At 41.6% G+C, this 20,719-nt stretch overlaps 1 protein-coding gene across 1 annotated transcript; it reads right to left on the bottom strand.

Moving 5' to 3' along the window:
- Positions 1-1,475: 1,475 nt before the first annotated feature.
- On the bottom strand, positions 1,476-10,346 carry ESM1 (endothelial cell specific molecule 1). The gene is made up of 3 exons (XM_045887844.3): positions 9,636-10,346; positions 6,142-6,294; positions 1,476-3,005 (listed from the first exon to the last, which is right to left on the bottom strand). Exons 1-3 carry the CDS (start codon positions 9,934-9,936, stop codon positions 2,908-2,910), a joined length of 552 nt encoding a protein of 183 aa, XP_045743800.1. The 5' UTR covers positions 9,937-10,346; the 3' UTR covers positions 1,476-2,907.
- Positions 10,347-20,719: the final 10,373 nt, after the last annotated feature.

Genomic DNA, 20,719 nt, shown 5'->3' with positions numbered 1-20,719 from the left:
CATGTGCCACCTTGGTTTCTCTTCAATATCAAATGAGGTCGCGCCTCACTGGAGACCACTGACATACAACATTTTCTTTTACTTCTCCTGTGTTTCCCGGGATAGTCGTAGGGGTGCAGGAAAAAAAAAAAATCTCAGAACTTCTATTCATATTTATTTTTTATCCCTTAAGAATTTCTACTTTGAGTATATGTTTTATAATGAACATAGTGCAGGGCGCCTGGGTGGCTCAGTTGGTTAAGCGACTGCCTTCGGCTCAGGTCATGATCCCGGAGTCCTGGGATCGAGTCCCACATCGGGCTCCCGGCTCGGCGGGGAGCCTGCTTCTCCCTCTGACCCTATCCCCTCTCATGCTGTTTCTCTCTCTCTCTCTCTCAAATAAATAAATAAATAAAATCTTTTAAAAAAAATAATGAACATAGTGCATTAATCCTATGCTATTTATACAGTTTAAAATTGCATGCTCAAAGATACTGCAATCAAAAAGGGCAAAATCCAAAGATTTTGGATTTGCTGCTTTGAAGAATAGAGTCAGAAGGCTACAGAGCAATTGGGGATAGACAGGGACTAGCATTTGCTGTGAAAGGCACAAGGAGGTCCCAGTACCAGGAAGCTGGACAGCTCGAAAACATGCCCGCCCCTGAGAGCAGATGAGCCCACCTTTGTTCGATTGTATTGCCCATGGTCTCCCATGCTGTAGAGCATGCGCAGAGGCAAGTCCTGCCCTGGTCCAGTTCATGTTCCACTGTCCACCCTTCCCCCCGGGGACATTTGGGCTGCGGCTTATGCTTTAGGCCAAATCAGGGGATCTTTAAGTAACCTTACTCTCTGACGGCATGTCCTGAACCTCACTGCACGCTGGTAGAAGTAAAGATTTTTCAGTGCGTTGTTTTAATTCAGTAGTAATAGGAGTATCTTACATTGATATAAATTTTTATCTCATTCACATCCAGTTTCTTCCATCTTAAAAAAGGAAAAAGATTAAATCAGGCAAATTGAAGTTTTTACTAATACAATTTTTTTTTAGCATTGTGTCAGTTCATGTAAATGTTGTCCTAATTTGCCCATCACAAGGCTGAATGAACCCATCCTGTTCTTGGATTTGATGCTGTCAAGCTGCAAAACTGAATGCTACTCTCTTATTTTATAGGCACCGAAGAGTTTGTCTTTGCCTATGTCTTGTAAAGCGTAAGCACCTTCCAACAGGAACAGAAGGGTTCTTTTGTTTTTGCCTCTATAGAATGGGTTAATATATAGGAACCTACTTTTCTGGAAGCTGTAAGGCATGAGGAGACCAAAAATGTGAGGCAAAGAAATAAATATTCTAGCCTCATGTTTTAACAGAAAATGCTTACCTGTGGCAGCAAAGTCAGTTGAGAAGCCTGCCTTTAATATGCATACAAGAGTTTTTGTTCATTGGATGAATCTTTTGAATAACTTAATGATTTAACAAAGTCATGAACGGACTCGAAGCAGCGGTCTTATTTTTTTAATTGAACAATCATAAACTTTGCCTTTTAAAACATATCCTGACAGCTTATTCAGCTTACATTCAAAGACCCTCCCCCACACACATTCACAACTCTGTTGGCAAACTTTGAGAATAAAATATAGGTAAATAGTGAAATAATTCTTAAATAATCTTCGCTCCAAATAAAATACTTCTGCAAATATTTCCTAACAAAATCTAGTACAACAGTCCTGTTTGTGCTATGGTCCTCCCAAGTGTACTCATAATTCCACTTATCAACCAACTTTAAAGGAAAGAAAAATAAGAAAATGAACAATATTTTAAAGTTGACGTTTCCTACTGAAAATTGACTCTTTTCCAAACCTCCTAAAAAAGTATTTTCTACTTTAAATCTGAAACTCATCTAAGTCACTGCACTTACTTTTAAATAAATTTCTTCTGTTGCTCATTTTCTGACACTTTATAAATCCGTAATGACTAATTTTTTTCTAGTTTTTTCTTATGCTTATTATTATTAATATTGCTATAATTATTAATAATAAATTTACCATGCCTCAGGTGTTTGGAAACCTTATAGAGTTACACTTTTATTCTACCCATTTTAACAAACAGTATTTTGTTCATCTTCTCAAGGTGATAAGTATGGGTATGGAGGATGACTGATACTAACATAATTGTTTACAAAATTATATAAATATTTACCTTCACACCTCCTCCAAGTGGACAAAATACTTCCTAGCTCTCTCAGTCTGGGGTGGCATTCTTTAAAACCATTTATGAGAGTGTACGTTTGCCCTCTGTCCCAGAATCATCCTTCAGATAAGGTAACCTGGGCATGACGAGTAGCAGCCCTTTGAAACCTGCCTCGGTTCAAGGCTGCTACTCAACCTCCCACAAGCTTGAAACATCCCACTTCCTTCAGGGATTGTTTTGTTTTGACTTTTCCCAAGTAAATAAAAAGCACAACTAAATTCTATTGATGCTACCACAAGGAAGACCTAAATGTCATACTTCCCCACCCTGCCCCCACCTTCTCTCACTCCTAACTCTCCCTCCATCCTGTATCCCAACGTCAATGTACATCCGAGTCACGGACGTGTGGACTCACTCTGGTCTTCAGCTTTGGCTAGCTCTCTCTTTGGCTGATCTGCATCCACATTAAGATTATCTAAATTGCTTTTTCAGTTCTTCAGTATTACTATAAACACATATTTAACAAATCTATATGCATTCAAATACTTAACAAATATCTAAGAGTGTTCAGTCATATGCATTTTATGGATTGTTAGTAGCCTACTTGTTTTTTTCCGGACCCACACACTTGGCCTCCCAATATCACATGTCCATATGCTATAATCTAGACAGTTCCTAAAATGTTGGCTGTGTGTTGAATGATCATTAAAATAAGAGTCTTCTCTCAGAAATCCCACCCAGGATCAGCGAGGATTTAACCATTTCATTACAGGAGAGCGGGCATTCTCTTTTACAAGTTCTTCTCTCACAGAATTGCCGTCTCCAGATGCCATGTCATGCTCTGAAATTAGAAGGAATACAAATCATGTCCAGATGTTTATAACTCTAAGATGAAGAACAGTTTTATCTTACTTTTATATGACAAGGGATGTACAATAAAATCTTTAATAGATTCAAAGAGTCTGTGCTCACTGTATTCACCCACTCTCTGTCGATCGGCACCTCCCATCCACGTCAGCACCCCCTGAATGATTTCTCTTCATATACCTATCATCACTGGACATTATCTTATACATGCATTTGTCTTTGTGTGTGTGTGTGTGTGTTTATTATCTCACTCCACCACTAGAATATCAGCTCCAAAAAGGCAGGGGCTTTGTTTTGTTCACTGCTACTACAGTACCTGGAACATAGTAGGTGCCTAATAAATACTTATGGAATAAGCAAATGTAAAAATAGATCTCTAAGTAAGATTTTCATACTATCTGGTATGGAAGAGGAATTAGCTTATTGTGTGGCTCCAGAAAGCAGATGGCAGATCAAAGGACAGAACTTTTATAAAGATAGCTCTTATTCTGCATAAAAGTTTATAATATTTAGAATTTTCCAAAGTGAAATTTGTCTGCTTCTAAGAGCAGTGAGGTATGTTTGCGTCAACAGTGCATGTCCTAATATGGAATGCTGTATGGTTAGTGCAGCCTGGCGGATGAATGTGCGCAAAGTAATCAAATAGTCCAGATCTTACTGTCCCCACCCCCCTTAAAAAAAGTCACTTGCAAATTCCCAGGCCTAGAAAATTGGAAATCTCACAATAACAACAACAACAACAACAACAACAACAACAAAGGGAAACAGGAAGACAGGAAGCCCACTTGCCAAGAATATAGTAGCCAATAGGAAGAAAACTAAAGAAGATAAGCTCGTGTAATCAAGGTATGGAAGGGACCTCAAGAAGTCCCTGTGCGGATGAACCTTGGAATCACTAACAAAGGCTTTGTAAATAGATGTGAAATCCATTGCAGGACTGAGCCCCAAGCCCCCTCCTATAACAGTAGCACATGCGCCCTGGCAAGTCCAGCAGAGACAGGGCACCACTGAGCAGAGGAGTTCCTGCACAGCCTCTCAGAGCTTTAGGACATTCTGCTCTCCAGCCTGAACCGGACTAAGGTTTACCAACATTACACTAGTAATCATCTTTTGCTCCCCTTTAGCTAATGAAAGCAAACACCTTAGGTCAGAAAATGCTTTCCCCATCAATTTCTACTAAGAATCTTGATACCTAATTTGGGTATAGAAATATTTTTTTTGTGTAACCCCTAATGTAACTTCCAGCCAGCAAAATATCTGTGTCCAAGGCATCTATATAGTAGTCAAGATATCTGCAAAATCTGCATGCAAATGACAGAGGGTGACAGGCTCAAGGGAAAGAGACGGCACAAAAGTCCAGTGAAGAAGAGGACGTGTGGCTGGGTATGCAGTGGGAGGGATGGGCGTTCCCTTCCTGAGGATTATTCCAAAGGAGCTCTTATGGCCTCCCGAACGTTCATCCCAAACACCAGATTCACAAGGGATTCAATTCTCTCTCGGTGGGAAAGGCTTATGTGCAACCATAAACGAATGAAGAGGAATACAAAAGTGGCTCTTCAAGGTGCTCTGTAGCCCGCAGTTTTAAGAAAGCAAAATAAGACAAAAGAAGATGCAAGTGTTTGAGACAGCTACCTGTACTAAGACAATAGGTTTCAAACTTGTACTGAAGTAATCAAAACATTCCAAAAATGTGTAGGTCTCAGAAAGTAGATTGATGGTTACCAGGGGCTGCGGGGTGGGTTATGAAGAATGGGGGCAACTGCTTAATGGATAGTAGGGTTTTATTTTGAGCCGGTGAGAATGTTCTAGAACTGGACTGAAATGGCAGCTATGCAGCTTTGTTAATGTACTAACTACCACTGTGCTGTTCACTTCAAAATGGCTAATTTTATGTTATGTAAATTTCACCTCACTACGAATTTTTTTTTTTAGGACTTAAAACTCAATCTGTTTCCATGTCGCTTTTCAAGGACTATAGGACAAGTCAAAAGTACTTAAAATATTAATGATGATCTCAATTTCCAGATCAAATATTCACAAAGATATTTACCTAATAGCTTTAAAAGGGGGGGAGGTTCATTTTAAATTACTGTTTAAGGGCATAGCCACACTTCAACATAAAAATTCACTTAAAAGTACAGTATTTCCTCTTCCTCTTAAAGTACTTAATTGTATCCATGTGTAAGAAGAGGTAAAGCTGGGTAATAAGTACATTTGCCAAATATTTCAAATCTTAGTTAACTCGAAGAGCAAAAACCCAGAAACACAAACTAAATAAAATGGACTTGGATTGTCAACTATTTATATCTAAGGTGGGGGGACTGGACAGTTTGTTGATATTAGCGGTTTCTATGGCTACATGTTGTTTTAAATGAGCTACTTTCAATTTAGTGAAGCTTTACTATACTGGTCATTTATTCCACAAGATAACCAAATATGTCCATAACACTCTCTTATATGTTGTATTTCTCACATTTTAACAACCTGGATACGAAATACACATGCGTGAACAAGCATCATGTGACTATTACTACAGTTTCATTCAAAGGCTTAGAGATAATTCCCAAATTTCAATCACAGTTACTATCTCTTATCCTCTCCAAAATCCATAAAAATGCATGTTTGGAAATATTCCATTTAAGTACTCCCATTTTGTTAAAAAAAAGAAGAAGAAATGTTCTATATTTTCTATCTTGGCTCTTAAGCCTTATCCGATAAATTTCTGAGTGTATTTTTTCTACATGAACTTGAGAGAGAAGTAGCTTAGTCTAGTATGTGTATAAAACAGATCACTGAAGAATTTGAAGAACTTTGTATATCTTGGTTATTTTCTTATTACAGGTGTTTTGGTAATCAATCATATTTATTCTCCATAAAACTGGGTGAACTTTATGGAAAAATGTATAATCTCCCAAATTATTACTGAGATCTTAAAAAAAAAAAAAAAAGCAACAGCAACCCAAACTCAACCACCACCCCTTTCCCCTGAGTAAAATAAAGAACAAAATCACTCGAACCAATGCTTTATTCTTGTTCATCTATATCTCTTAAGTTATTCAAATTGAAAATGAGGTTATTTTTCCAGTGTTTACACTGAAATCAATTCTTACCTGTGTGAGAAACAAATCTCCTGTTGGAAGACTTGGCTACTGAATATTGGAAGAAGGGAAATTTCAGACACTTGCCAGTCACTCTGTCACATATGCCCGACTGACAGCTGCAGGTCTCCCGGCATTCCATCCCGAAGGTGCCGTAGGGGCAGTCTGAGGACAAAGGGAAGGTTTAGAGAGGGAGCCGCTCCTTGGGCACAAGCCCCCAGTCTCACAGCCCCTGTGCACAAAGCCTCCAGATTCTGAACAAGCCTCACGAATCTTGACTGTCAGATAAAAATCCAGTTCTTAAAAAACCCCAAGCTTTGGAAGTTGAAACTTTCAGTCACACATGTGAAATCGCACAGTAAGACCAGATCCTGGACACCTCCGCTGTCGTGGCCTGCCGTGAAGTTAGTTGAAGGCAGCTACACATAACCAACATCTTTGACCAGCCTTAATTCTGTTCCCTTTCTGCTTAGATACCAATAGACAGGTAGGTTCTCATAGTTTCCTTAGACGGCTCCTGTGACAGCTCAGTGAGGTGGGCAATTGAACAGACACATACATCAGCTTCTCAAAGAGCTTAAAGGATGTGATGCTGCCTTTGAATCCACTGTGTTCACAAACAATGTACTATTTTAAATGTATAGGAAAGGGCTTCATCCACACTAGCCAGGGGCTGAGAAGGGTGTCATGCCTGCTCTCCATGAAGTGATCCATCCTCAGTCCGCTCCAGCTCTGATCAACTACCTTCGCTATTGAAATGGCAGCACAATTTACCTAACTCCCCGGATGTCAGGAGGATTTACTAGTAAGACCTTCTGCAAATCTGACATGCAACATGCTAAGAAGAACAAGAGAGCTGAGAATTTACCTGTATACCTCCGCAAATCTGGAAGCGTTTAGAGCTTCAGTGTGTTCATGCTTAGACTAAAACATGCAATACTGAGAAGAGGACAAACCCATTTATTACAAATGCAAGGTCTTTATGACATAAACAGCATCTCCATTGATGACCCAGTCTTTTTTTTTTTTTTTGATGACCCAGTCTTTACCAACCAAGCAAATAGATGCAGAATATTTATTCTCTTGGCATGAGAATATTCTCATAAGTGTACAATCACACATGGGGAAAGAAACAAGCAGTGAAGCAGCTGAGCCCTTGGCAATCTAATATTCCACAGAATGATCAAGGTAGATGTTAATGAAATTTATTTTTTGGAAGAGATTTAGGATTCTTCTTACCATTACTCTTCAGATTACAGAGGCATCTGGTTTTATTTTTTGTAATTGTTTTTAAAGATTTTATTTATTTATTTGACAGAGAGAGACACAGCGAGAGAGGGAACACAAGCAGGGGGAGTGGGAGAGAGAGAAGCAGGCTTCCCGTGGAGCAGGGAGCCCGACGACGGGAGCTTGATCCCAGGACCCTGGGACCATGACCTGAGCCGAAGGCAGACGCCTAACGACTGAGCCACCCAGGCGCCCCAGAGCCTGGTTTTAAACATTAGCCTCTCGCTGGGAAAGACCGTCCTTAAAAAGGATCCTAAAAAGCCTCTTGCAGAAAAGCGCACAGGATTGGGATTTGACTGTGTGTCTAGTGATACTGAAAACTAAAACTTGAGCCAAGTTCTTAGTTACACTTCTACTGCAACCCCCAGTGTATTGAATAGCGCTGGGTGGATAGCAGGTGTTCCGTAAATACGTGTTGGCTGGCTGTTAACTCGGCAGCGTAATGCCAAACATCTGAATATTTAGAAAACATCTGGATGTGCAGCTAAAGTATACAGTTTTCCTATGAGTGCTCTGTGAAAAAGCTGAAGGAGGGAGTTTGCCTACAGCAAAATTCAATGTCTCTGTGTAGAGATGGTGAGGTTCACACAGGGTCACTATTTCCAGCAGAGAGAAAAATGTTCGAAGCTAGACTCGCTTGTAATATGAAGCGTGCCAAAAAGAACAATTTTAAATACATTTTAAAAATCTATCCCATTAACAGCTACCTCAGTCATTCAGTAGAATGTTGAACTGCTAAAGATCCCAGATGCCTTGGAATGTTTCTTTACCCATATATGACAGTGCATTTACAATCACATTTACAGAGGCGATTTTTATGCCAAGAGAAAAAGCAATCCACTGCGTATACTTGCTATATCATAAGTATGATTGTATTAACCACTTCCTCCCTAATTTCCTTATGTGAAATCCTGTAATTTACAGAAAATATAGATCCTAGTCAGCTTAAATGTTTGTGAATGTTCACCAAAAAAAGGTTCCTCAATATTCTACCTTTCATTGGTTATAAACAAAAATAAACTGAGCAAAAAATAAGATTCTCCTAATAGTCCAAGCATTTATTTCCTAATCTTTAGTATATGTTGTAGATTAAAAGGTAAATTAATTTATAAAATATTTGTCTAAAAGGTAGGTGAATTAATGAGGCTGTCTCAGTGGTGGCTGATTATCATTCCTAAAAGCATACAACTGTATTAAATACATAGAAGATAAGAATGAAATAAGAAAGAAAATATAAGAAATAAATTTCCCAGTCCCTTTAATCATTCTAAAAGCTTCTTTTTATTACAAAACTGATGAATGGGGCTAGAGCATATGTATTTCATCTTGATAATAGCTTTTAATGATGAGATCATGAGGTATCCATTTATAGAGTATCTTTAAATCACCTTTCTTTTGATTCTAAACATTTTAAACTACAGTCACTAAGTCTGAAATAAATTCTACAACTGTGCAACTACATTGTTTAGCTATGATTTCAAACTACTGACATTTTTCTTTAAGTCTGTAAACTCTCATTCTTTACAGACTTCCAATTTTTATTTTTCTTTAGTGTTATTCTTAACTTGTCTTACTGCTATTTTTCTAGTTGACCAAACACCTTTATAAAGTGGAATGGGGTTTGTTTTATACTTCAAGGTACCCTCTTTCAAGAATGTGAGTCATTCTGTTAGATGGTTTAAGCCCACCCTATTTCACAAAGTGCATTAGTGTTCATCAGAAATATTTGATCTTGAGAGATGCCCTCCAACCCGTGGACCCTTTCAAGATCAAAGAATCACTAAGCCCGGGGCTAGACACCCCTAGAGGTTATCTAGTGCAGACCGCTGTAATCACTGTGTTGTAGAAGAGAGAGCACCTAAACCATCCAAACAGATTACCTGTCAAGTTCCTAAAGTTTTCCAGAAAGGGAGGTCCCACAATTTTTCATTGCAACTTTTTTCTTAAATCTCCTACACATAAGGAGTGAAATGCAGTACTGCTTTCTGTGCTTTCCTGCACACTGGCTTCAGCTGCTGTTTTGCAGAGTTCTCCTTCTCTCTCCCTCTCCCGGTGACAACACCTGTGCGGGGCCTTGTCCCTAAGCCACCTGCATTTTCCCTCTTGTCCTTCGCAGCAAAGCCTCCGCACCTCCCACGCTGGCTAAAAGCCCTCAGTGTGCTTCCACCCCCACCCCCTCGGGTGGGGGTGGGGGGGAGAAGCAAGGGGTCACCCTTTACCTTTGCAGATACCGAACTCGTCACCAAAGTCATCCTCCTCACTGTAAAACTGACACCTGAGCCCCGGGCCGCACTTGACGCCGTCCATGGCCGACACGGTGCGGTAGCAGGTCTCGCCCAGCCCCGCGGCGCACACCCGGCAGCAGCCGCAGTCGTCCAGCACTGTCCGCTTGCAGCGCAGGCTGCTTTTGCACTGGGCGCTGTCGCAGCGCTCGGGGCAGTCCACCGCATACTTGGCGCTCCAGGCGACCGCCAGGTGCGCAGGGACCAGGAGCGTGGCCAGCAGCAAGAGGCTCTTCATGTTTCCCCGAGGGCTCTGGCTCGGCTTCCCGCGGGCGGCGTGGTCTTTGCTGGCGGGAAGCAGCTGTCCAAAGTGGTAGCTGAGCCTCTGCCTACACGTTTATGAGTTTTATACACTGGGTTGCCCGCATGCTTCCCCGTCATCAATTTCCTCAACCCAGCAGCAGCGCTGTCCTCTTGCCAGGCTCTCTTGTTTTAGTTTATGAAATCCAGGATGAAGGCTGGATTAACACGCCGCTGCCATCCAGGAATTGAAAAGCCCAAGCTGATGTCATCTGTTATGTTTAGATGGTTGTTTTGCATGAGCACTGAGAAACTCGCTCACATCCGTCTCAAGGGCTCAAGGACGTCTGTGAAGGGGGAATAAAGAAGGTTGCATACCCTCCTTCAGGACAGGAATTGGTCTGACACAGGCATATCACTTGGGCTGTGGCTTTGTCTCAGAGCCTCTGTAGTGGGGAGGAAAATGATATCCACGTGAATCATCAGGACGAAAGAAGCTCCTTTAAACAAAATAAATAAACATTTGGTATTTCCCCTCAATAAATAGCTATGAGATCATTTGGAAGAAGAAAGGGTTATATTGTGCCTTTTCAATACTTAGAAGAAAGAAAATATTTTGAAAGGGATTTTTTAAGGACCCCTCTCTTCCTTCCTCCCACCCCTCCCCTCAAATGTTATCTCTAAAACAATTCATAGCACATGTATCTAAGTTTATCGTGGATGGAGCTGTATTTCTAGATAGACGTGGAACTGAGAATTTTCTTTAAAATCAATACGAAAGCCACAAAAGAGGTAAGAAGCTGCTGGCACTGTTTCTGGGTTACTCAGTTCTGGAAAAACTTATCAGTTGGACTTCTTCTGATCCAAAACTCCCTGGGGAGAGGGCTCATCCATCACCGGGTCTGCCTGTCCAATGACTGAGCCCATTCGGAGCTCTTCCCCTCACTCCTGGCATCTATCAGAGCCCTCACTAAAGACCGCCAAACAAGGCAGCCAGCCCAAGGAAACAAGTGAGCCAGCAGGGAAATCGGAACATGGCCCAGAGAGGCAAGTCACAGGGAAGGGAAAACATTACCCATCGGGAAAAGGGTCTTCAAGCTATGGAGGGTCATGGGGCCTAGGTCCCACTGGGGAAGACAGAGCAGTCCTCTTACAGTATCAGCTGGACCAGCGCCTCACAGAGCAAGGATCATGGGGCAGAAAGAACAAGGTGAAAGAGGAGAGAGCAGAGCTCCTACACCAGCTGCGTGTAGGGTCCCCAGTCCCACCCCTGACTTATCAAATCAAAATCAACGTAAACCCACTGTCATCTAGCAACTACTCAAGCAATGAAGTTGATGGATAACTCTTGGTCTGTCACAAATGAGCTATGGACAAGCCACAGAACTTCTCTCAGCCTCAACGTCCTCTTCTGAGAATTGACAGTGTTAGGCTAGTTGATCTCTGAAATTCTTACCCCCACTAGAAGATGAGGCTGAGGCCTTTGGCGGGACTTGATGAGCCTTCAAAAACGCAATTTTAGGAAGATGGAAGGAACAGAATCTGGAATGCAGGGAATCGAGGGGGCAGGAAATGAAGGCAAGAGTCTTAGCTTCCAATTTACCCAATTTTCCATGCAATCCAATTCAAAATAGTCTATCTGCATCTCCCCAGAAGCAAACACATGCTTAGCAAATGCACGCTCTGATTTATTGTTTTCAGTAGGGAGTATCATCCGTTGAGTGCACATTATGTGCCAATCACCATTCGGAAACATTTCACATGCATTAATTCACTTGCTCTTCACCACAATCTCACAAAGTAGGTACTATTATCATGCCTATTTTATGAATGAGGAAACTGAGTCAGAACGAGTTTAAATAATTAGCTCAGGTCCCCATAATGTCAGGGATGGAACTTGAGCCAAGTCAGTCTAATGTCAAAACCACACACTCTGTTGCCTATTACAACACAGCAGTGTTTCCATGGCTAATGGTTCTGATGGCTTACTTTACAATTTAGGTTGACCTTGGAAAAGGCTACTGAACACCACTTTCTGAGGAAGGAGTGTTTAACTGGAATAATGGTTAACAGTAATACCTAACTATTATAGAAATCTCACTGTGTGCCAGACACCATGCAGAGCACTTTATATGGATTACCTTATGCAACTTTCCAAACAGCCTCAAAAGGTAGGTACTATTCTTATCCCCACTGTAGAGGTGAGAAATCTGAGGACTTGAAGGGTTAAGTAACTTGTCCAAGGACACAAAGTTAGCAGATGGGGAAGCCAGGACTCAAGTCCTGAAACAGATTGTTCCTGGAGACTGGAATAAGGATTGCAAAATCAAACATATACAGGTACCAATCTGGTGGCCCAGGTGGGTAAAGTGATAAGATAAACCAGATGGAGGTGGGAATGAATGGAGCTATTCACCTTAGAACACGTGCCTCCACTAAGGGAAGTGGCCCTCCTTAGGAGTGGCTGGCTACCGCTTGGAGGAATATGAGCCCAGTGGGCCCAATCTTCTATTTTTTTTTTTTTTTTAAGAGAAGGTGGAATCCAGACTTTCAAATGTAATACCCAAATTTTTAAATGTTGGCCAGTATTTCATTCAAATTATAAACCATTATATGCACCCTTATTTCATATGGGCAGGATCCAGTCTGTACAACACGTTGGTCTTGCTATAAATTTTGGATTCTGTCAGTGCTGGATTCGAATTGCTACTCCACGACTTCCTACCTAAGAGGCTCAGAAACTTATGTGGTGCCTGGGTGGCCCAGTCGTTAAGCGTCTGCCTTCGGCTCAGGTCATGTTCCCAGGGTCCTGGGATCGAGCCCCGCATCAGACTCCCTGCTCAGCGGGAAGCCTGCTTCTCCCTCTCCCACTTCCCCTGCTTGTGTTCCCTCTCTCGCTGTGTCTCTCTCTGTCAAATAAATAAATAAAATCTTAAAAAAAAAAAAAGAAACTTAGTTTAACATCTCTAAACCTCCATTTTGTCATTGTGTACAGTGGGATTAACGCCCTCTTCATAAGGCCATTGTGAGGATTGATAAGAAGGGATGGAAAGTGTCTCTCATAGTATGCATTCACTAAATGATGGCTATTCTGCATTTTTAAAAGATTGTCATCATAAGGTTGGCAGTGAATAAAGAGAAATAATAAAAGCATAAGAACCTTCTGATCTTTTATAGGAGTTTAAGGAAGAAACAATAAAGGCCTTGCAGATCAATATCATAAGTGGTGAGGCAAGAAGGAGAAGAGGAGCTCATGGACAACCATCGTCTACATTTCTAAAAATCGATAATACTTTTAGTAAAGGACAAGTAAATGGAGAGAAGATGTAATTTGAGGGTACCAAATCCACCATAATAGTAAGCCAAAACACATGCCCCGAGGAGTGGAGGAAATATGCTCAACAGAGGTCATAAGTGGTGGAACTCTCTCAACATGTAGTTCCCAACGACTCATTTTTGGGGAACGTTCCATTCCTTCCAAGACCCAGCAAAAACTCTTTGTCCCAGCACGATCCCTATGGGATTTATATCTATTTATTTCTATCTTTCCCAACCAGGAATCCAGCTCAACCACTCTTATGAGGGAAGTTAGCAATGGCCACACAGGGTTAGGAAATCGGAACATGAGGAAACAAAAAATCTACAGCTGGAATCTGCAACAAAAGAAATTAAGGTGAAAGCAAAGCGGTTGGTGATGAGGGCATGAGGCCCACCTTGGTTGGCTTTCCTTTGTCCTGCGGCTGGCAAATCTCTAACCTCGCTCTGCCTGTGTATCAGGTGTCAAACCAAGGAGTAAGAAAGGCCAAAGGGAAGCACATAAGCTTTTCACAACTCTGAAAACACCAGTTCAAGTTATAGTGGGTCAAACCATATCATCTTGGGATCCAAAGCATGTGGCTTTCTGCAATGGGAGCCGGAGAAACAATAAAACTGAATAACTATTCAACCCAGTACACCTTTTTCATTTAAATTGCCATCGTGACTTTTTTCCCTTAAACTTGGTATTATACCGAGAAGGAAAATAAGCCTAGGTAATGTGCTCTGGCAATTTGTGTTTAATTTTGCACATTCTGATTGCTTGTAACCAAATACCCAGCATTTTCTTCTGGATAGGCAAAGTGGGAAAGGCTCTGAAAGGATTCCAAACCCTCATGGTCAAGTCAAATTGTCCCATGTTTACTGTGCCTTCCTTCCAAACCTCTTTACCAGATAGGTTTGTGTTTTTTTTTTTAGTTTTAATTGTTATTTTTTAAAAAGTAATCTCTATATCCAACATGAGGCTCGAACTCACAACCCTGAGATCAAGCATCCCATGCTCTACTGACTGAGCCAGCCAGGTACCCCCAGATAGGTTTAATTTAAATTGAATTATGAAGGCAGCCTTGAAGGCAAACATTTCCAAGGGGCAAGTGGAGAAATTTAGATGCATGAGACTGTGTTTAGTTCAGTTTTTGTTTTGGGTACCACCTGAAGTCTTTCTGCTTTGACACCAGCTGATGGCAATTTTGCATGTGCCTAGGGAAAGGTCTAGCACATAACAAGAGCTCAGTACTTAGTAAACATGTAAACGTGACCAAGTTGTCTCCCAGAATCATTTTCAGAGCGTAGTAAGTTAAAATGTGCACCAATGTGTTTCCCAGGGGAAGCGAAGTGAGGCCCTGGTTCTTGAACAGACTGAACTGAGCTGCGAACTGAGTGCTTCTTTTGGGGAATGAGGTAGAGGTTTCCAGAGAGAGCAGAAGCAGCAATGGGGTCTGAGCAGAGTCCCATCATGTCAGCTCTTGCACAACTGACCAACTTTGTCCCCTTGACCTTCCAGCCTTGGGTCTGGCAGCACCACACCCACCCCAAGAAGAAGTTCGTAGGAGCTCCTCATTGCTGATGGACCCTGATGAAACATCTGCCAAACTGACTTTTAAAGTAGGGACAGGTCAGCTGTCACAGGCTCTGGGGACTCCTCCCAGAGCCTCCTGCCCTGGGAACAACTTGCAGGAATTCTAGAAACAGCACTGCCGCTACAAAGCTCTGTCATCCTAGGCAAGTCACATGATGCACACCTTAGGCCCCTCTTCTCTCCTCTCTACCTCAGTAATGAGTTAAGAAGACCAAAAGGGTCATCGTCACTATTATTATCAAGAATCTAAATTTCTAAAGATTTGCTTCATTCTTTAAAAATAATCTTAGGTCTTGGAGCAAATATTATCCCCAAAGAAATATCTTTCCAGTTCTCTAAGTTTTCATTTCTAATAAAGACAACTTTAATAGTAAACAGGGATTGGATGTTACAGGCAATTTTTAAAAACTACATCTGCTCAGGGGTGCCTGGCTGGCTCAGTTGGTAGAGCATGCAACTCTTGGTCTCAGGGTCATGAGTTCAAGCCTCACGTTGGGCGCAGAGCTTACTTAAAAATAAAAAAAAAAATAAAAAAAACCCAAACTACACCTGCCCAGAAAAGTAAAGTGAAGTGCACATGTTCTTGCCAGCATGGGGCTCTCTGATGTATCTTAATCAGCAGGTCGAGGCTCCAGGCAGCTGGGAGGCAGTCGCAGTTGCTTATAGCAAATAGCTCTGTAAGAATAGTGAGTGTGGGCCAGTTTAAGAAGATAAAAACAGGACACCCACCATGTCTGCTGAAAACCTGGATCTCCGGGCACCCCTCAGAGAGCTTTACCACCATATCTGGCGCTCTGGATCCCGTGGAGTCCTCTGAGGAAGCAGGCATGGACCCGGTTGTTTTTTAACCTTGACCAAATCTAGAAACTTCACCTTTGCATTCACTTTTGCAGGAATTTTTTAAGAGAGAAAGTTTAGACATGGGAACATGTGAGGAGCTCTTACTACCTATCTGCCCACTTCTCTCCACCCCCGATTCTGGCAGGTCTTAATGTGGAGTCAGGCATGTTTTTCTAACAGCTAGCTCTTTCTCAAATCAGGGCTCTGAATCTATGAATTCATCTGCAAGAGATTCTAGTCATAGCGTGTCCTTACACCTCCAAATATAAAGCCACATCCAGAAGCACCGGGTGCCGCCCTGATACAAGACCAAAGACAGTATGAGTGGCAAAAATAGCACCACTTAGAACCAGAAGACCCGAGTTTGAGTCTCAGTTCCACCATTGGTCCTGTGTGAGACACCAGCCAGCTTTCCTGAGTAATGTGAAGTCATTCGTCTCAGTAAAATCTAAAGGATTTACTGTCCCTGTCTCAAAGAGACATTGGGAAGATCACAGGGTAAGGTAGGTGTGAAAACAGGCTGTCCACTCTAAACTACCACACAAGCGTAAAACGGTAAGACTTGCTCTAGAAGACAAATTATATACCATGAAAGGAAATGAGCCTGTGGCGATCTAATCTCAGGTCTCACCTGTTCCTCCATTCCCCTCACCTTCTGCAAGATGGCATAACTTTTTCTTTCACTTCATTCACAGAATGAGGGCCAGGCATCCACATTCCCCTAAGGAAGACCCCACTTCCTCTCCCTTACAGCCTTCTTTGCCCCAACCTGGTATGTCATGACCAGAAGCTCATAAATTGTTCTTGTGGGCCAAAAGAGGCTTTTGTTTTGTTTTGTTCTGCCTTTTTTTTTTTTTTTTTTTTTTAATCACCAGTTTCCTAAATGACTAAAGAATTAGTTAGGCGTTGGAAGTCATTTAGACGTTAGAACTATTGACATAAGAGAACTTAGGTTTAAAAAGTCACATTAGAAGTTATTGTTAAGACATTTGGAACTTCCATTAGGAATATTGGAAAGGCTGGGGTTTCTGATTAATACACGAATCATAGGAAATGATTCTGCTGCTTTGCTTCTCTAGTAACATGGCACTTCCTTGGCCTAACCTTAAGCTGACCCCTTTTATGGTGTAATAAAATATTAATCAGGACCACCCTCACCAGACTCATCATCAGAGTTTGTCTAGTGATGAAGAAGCCTTAGTCTTTACATGATACGTGGGTTGAATAAAATAACTGAACGTTTTAAAAAAAAAAGTTCAAGGTAAGCACCAGAAGAAGATAAACAAGAAGTGTAACTTCCAAACCCCGTATTTATAATTTTATAAAGAATGGGCAGTTTCTGACTCACTTTCTAATCTGGCGTCAAAATATCTTGCCTCTTTTCTTCCTGGGATCCTCCCAGTGAAGGACCACATTATGACTTTCTTTTTTTTTTTTTAGTGCCTTGCTTTCTTTTGGCTGCCACAAAGTCACAAAGTCTCCAAGCCTACAGTCTGAGAGCTTAATGCATACCAAGGGTGTCTCGGACAGGGCTCAGGGCAGCGTGCATCAAAGCACACTTGCCCTGGGGCGCCTGGGTGGTTCAGTCAGTGAGGTGGCTGGCTCTTGATTTCAGCTCAGGTCATGATCTCAGGGTCATGAGATCAAGCCCTGAGTCAGGCTTTGTCCTGTGTGTGAGCCTGCTTAAGATTCCCTCCCTCGGGGCGCCTGGGTGGCTCAGATGGTTAAGCGCCTGCCTTCGGCTCAGGTCATGATCCCAGGGTCCTGGATCAAGTCCCACATCGGGCTTCCTGCTCCGCGGGAAGCCTGCTTCTCCCTCTGCCTCTGCCTCTCTCTCTCTCTCTCTGATTCTCATGAATAAATAAATAAAACATTAAAAAAAAAAAAAAAGATTCCCTCCCTCTCCCTCCATCACCCCCATCCCCTGCATGTGCATGCTCTCTCTCTCTCTCTCTCTCTCTCTCAAAAAAAAAAGCAGAGTTGCCCAGACCACCTGTGTCAGTGTCCTGATGTCAAAATGACACAACCATGGATTCCAGTTTGGTAGGTTGGGGATGGACGAAGGAATCAACATTTTTTACAAGACACTTGATTCTGACACACTCAAAAATTTGAGAAACCTCCAGACTACTGATTTCTCCCAGTCACATGTTGGCAGAATTAGTACTTATCTTTACTCTGGAGATTTCAGATAGACAAAGCCTATCTTTGAGGGGTTGCCCTAGAATTTTTAACTATAGGATACACTTCAAAGGTTTTTTAGCATACTTCCCTGATTCTAAGATATGCATCGTCACATGGTAACGAGTTGGAATTTGGCCATCGTGATGGAAGTCATTGCTTACACGTACACACCAAAACTTGCAGGATGACGTGCCAGTTACTTGGAAGAGAATCTCAGACAGTAGTGGGGTTAGTTTTTAAAACATGCTGCATTACTGATGATCTTAATGGCCCAGGGCCTGTACTCTGTGAAAAAGATGTGATATTGACATGTGATTCAGAAGGACCAGATATGAATTTGAAGTCATTTAAAACTATTTTAACTAATTTATTGAATTTATATTTTTCTTCCTATGAATGTTCAAAAGTTCTAAATGATAGAAATCTATGTCCACATAAACCTAAAAGAGTGCTTTCAATAAGTCAAACACTAAACTTCAATAATAAAAATTTCTTTAAAGTATAAATAAAATTCAAGACCTATAGAAGCTTTATGCCAGAGTTTAATTTGAAGAATTTTTTTCACTTCATGGCATATATTATACTGATAACATCTTAGATTCAATGAAATACAATTGTTGTCCAAATAGACCTCCTTTTATTTTTGTTGACCCACCATCAACAGTTTGCTTAGCAAATGTTTTTACCAACCTTTAATCCATTACAACTTTATGTGATGGAATCAAAGACCTGATAAACATCATCCTAACTTGGTCAAACTAGAGGTATTTTAGGGTAAGATATATGTGCCATCAATATGTGTGTGTGTGTGTGTACATATATGTCTATATTTACACATTTGTATATATATGTGCCCATATATGAGATATATGTGACCACTTTCAGTTCCAAAGTGCACACCCACACACCCACGTGCACACACACCCAGCTTACATTTCTAACAGCAGATCATGAGCCCATGTATACACCACCACTTCCAGACAACATGCTGAGCCTGGCTCCTTTATAAATATATCTAGGAAGTACTCATTGAATGAAACACCAAACAGTGTCTCCAAGAATGAAAGGAATCCAACATAATTTTGGTTTTCTGTATTCAAAGAGTTCTCAAGATGGCAAATCACAATTTTAACCTTTATGTGGTCTAGTTCACAAGGCTGCTTTATAAGGGATCAGCACTTATTATAATAGATAATTTGATGAGCACTGACCCGTGCTAACTTTTTAGTATTAATGCCTTCATTATGAACTTAAAATAATGGAACTTCAAATAAGGCCATGAATGATCACCTTCCAAGCACCCCACATCCAAACAAGAGTTTATACTGAAAACAAGATTTGTAGGGTATCTGATCATCCCAGAGAATAGTTGGCAGGCACTTTGGAAGGGACTTGTGAGGAAGCCACTTAGCAAAGCTGTTTGAAAAGGAGATAACAAGTATGGCACGCTTGCCACGATAACCTCTTCCTAACTGGCTGAAACACACACACACACACACACACACACACACCCCATACAAGCAAAAAACGGTGAGGCACCCACTCTGTTGAACAGTCCTACGTGGTGAGCCTTCAAAATTGTGTACTTGCAGTTGCAAAGCTACACAAACCTGCTGCAGGAAGACATGCTTCTCCTCCGAGGGGCAAGAGACATCATCAGAGCACTTGACATTCAATTAGGAGAGTCCGAGTCTTCAAAATGCAAAGTAATGCTTTCCCCCACATATAGTCCCACTGCTAGGGCAATTAGCATGGACATGTAATCAAAGACCTTTAGTATCTGAAAAGAGGAGAAGCAGGTCAGAGCAATAAATGTCGACCCCAAAAGCCTCTCGAGCCCTAAATACACCAGAACTCTGAGCTTAGAGTCAGGAAAAAGTCTGACTGAAGAAGTGGTTCAGGGTAAGTTGCTGACTCAACTGCTAAAGAAACCAGAGTTAAGAAACATGTGATACCTTGGAATTTTACTTAATTTATTTTTTAACTAAATACATTTTTTAAACTTTTCAGTTTTTTAAAATCTTGCCCGATAGTAGTAATACAACATTAGTATTTATAGGTTAGTAAGTGACTAAATGTGCTCTTCATAGAAAACAAAAACGACCAGATTGTAGGCAAATGTGTCCACAGTCAATGACCAGTGTAGCCTGGGCCTGCCCCTCCATCCACCCACTTACTTTCCTTTCTCCATCCATCGAAAGACTTCGCCCCTTGAGGCTGAGATGCCAGGCACTGTGTGATGCCTTCACTGATCTCCTCGTTGATTCCCACCCATCTAGGCATTTCTACACCTTCTAGCACTGTCTTTTACGTCCAGGGGACCATCTGGTTCCTATGAGCAGAAATCATTTTATGTTTATTGTCCTGGTCTTCACAGTGCTTGCCTCAGGTCCTGCACATCTGAGGGGGACAAGATATGGCATAGCCTCTGAGAAGAAATAAGCAAACCAGAGACAGCCTCATGAACCCCAGCTCCTCAAGTGATAGTGAAGGGGATGCCCCTCCCCACCCCCAGCATCCTCCTGCGCTGCACATGCTTTAGGAGTGTGTCCTCATGTCACCCTCTTCTAAAATTAAAATTAAAATGGTGGAGGCATTGCCAGCATTACATCACTCACACGTGATGTAATCGGATTGCTTTCCTTTCTGCCCAGCACCAAGCCCACTACTCTCTGTGACCCCTAGCTCCTCTGTCAGAAAGGAAAGGAGGGTGGAAGCAACAAATTGACCTCACCATATAGAGCAGTGGCTAAGAATGGCTGATTTGGGGGGTCAGGTCACTTGAGTTCCAATCCTGGGTATACAACTTATTAATACTACAAACTGAGCACAGCATTTACGTTGGTAAGCCTTGATTTCCCCA

Source organism: Mirounga angustirostris, unplaced genomic scaffold (genome assembly GCF_029215605.1).
Source record: "Mirounga angustirostris isolate CCGP_5_RB_7025 unplaced genomic scaffold, mMirAng1.0.hap1 SCAF_7, whole genome shotgun sequence".
Lineage (NCBI taxonomy): Eukaryota > Metazoa > Chordata > Mammalia > Carnivora > Phocidae > Mirounga > Mirounga angustirostris.
This window is presented reverse-complemented; position numbering and strand designations above follow the sequence as displayed.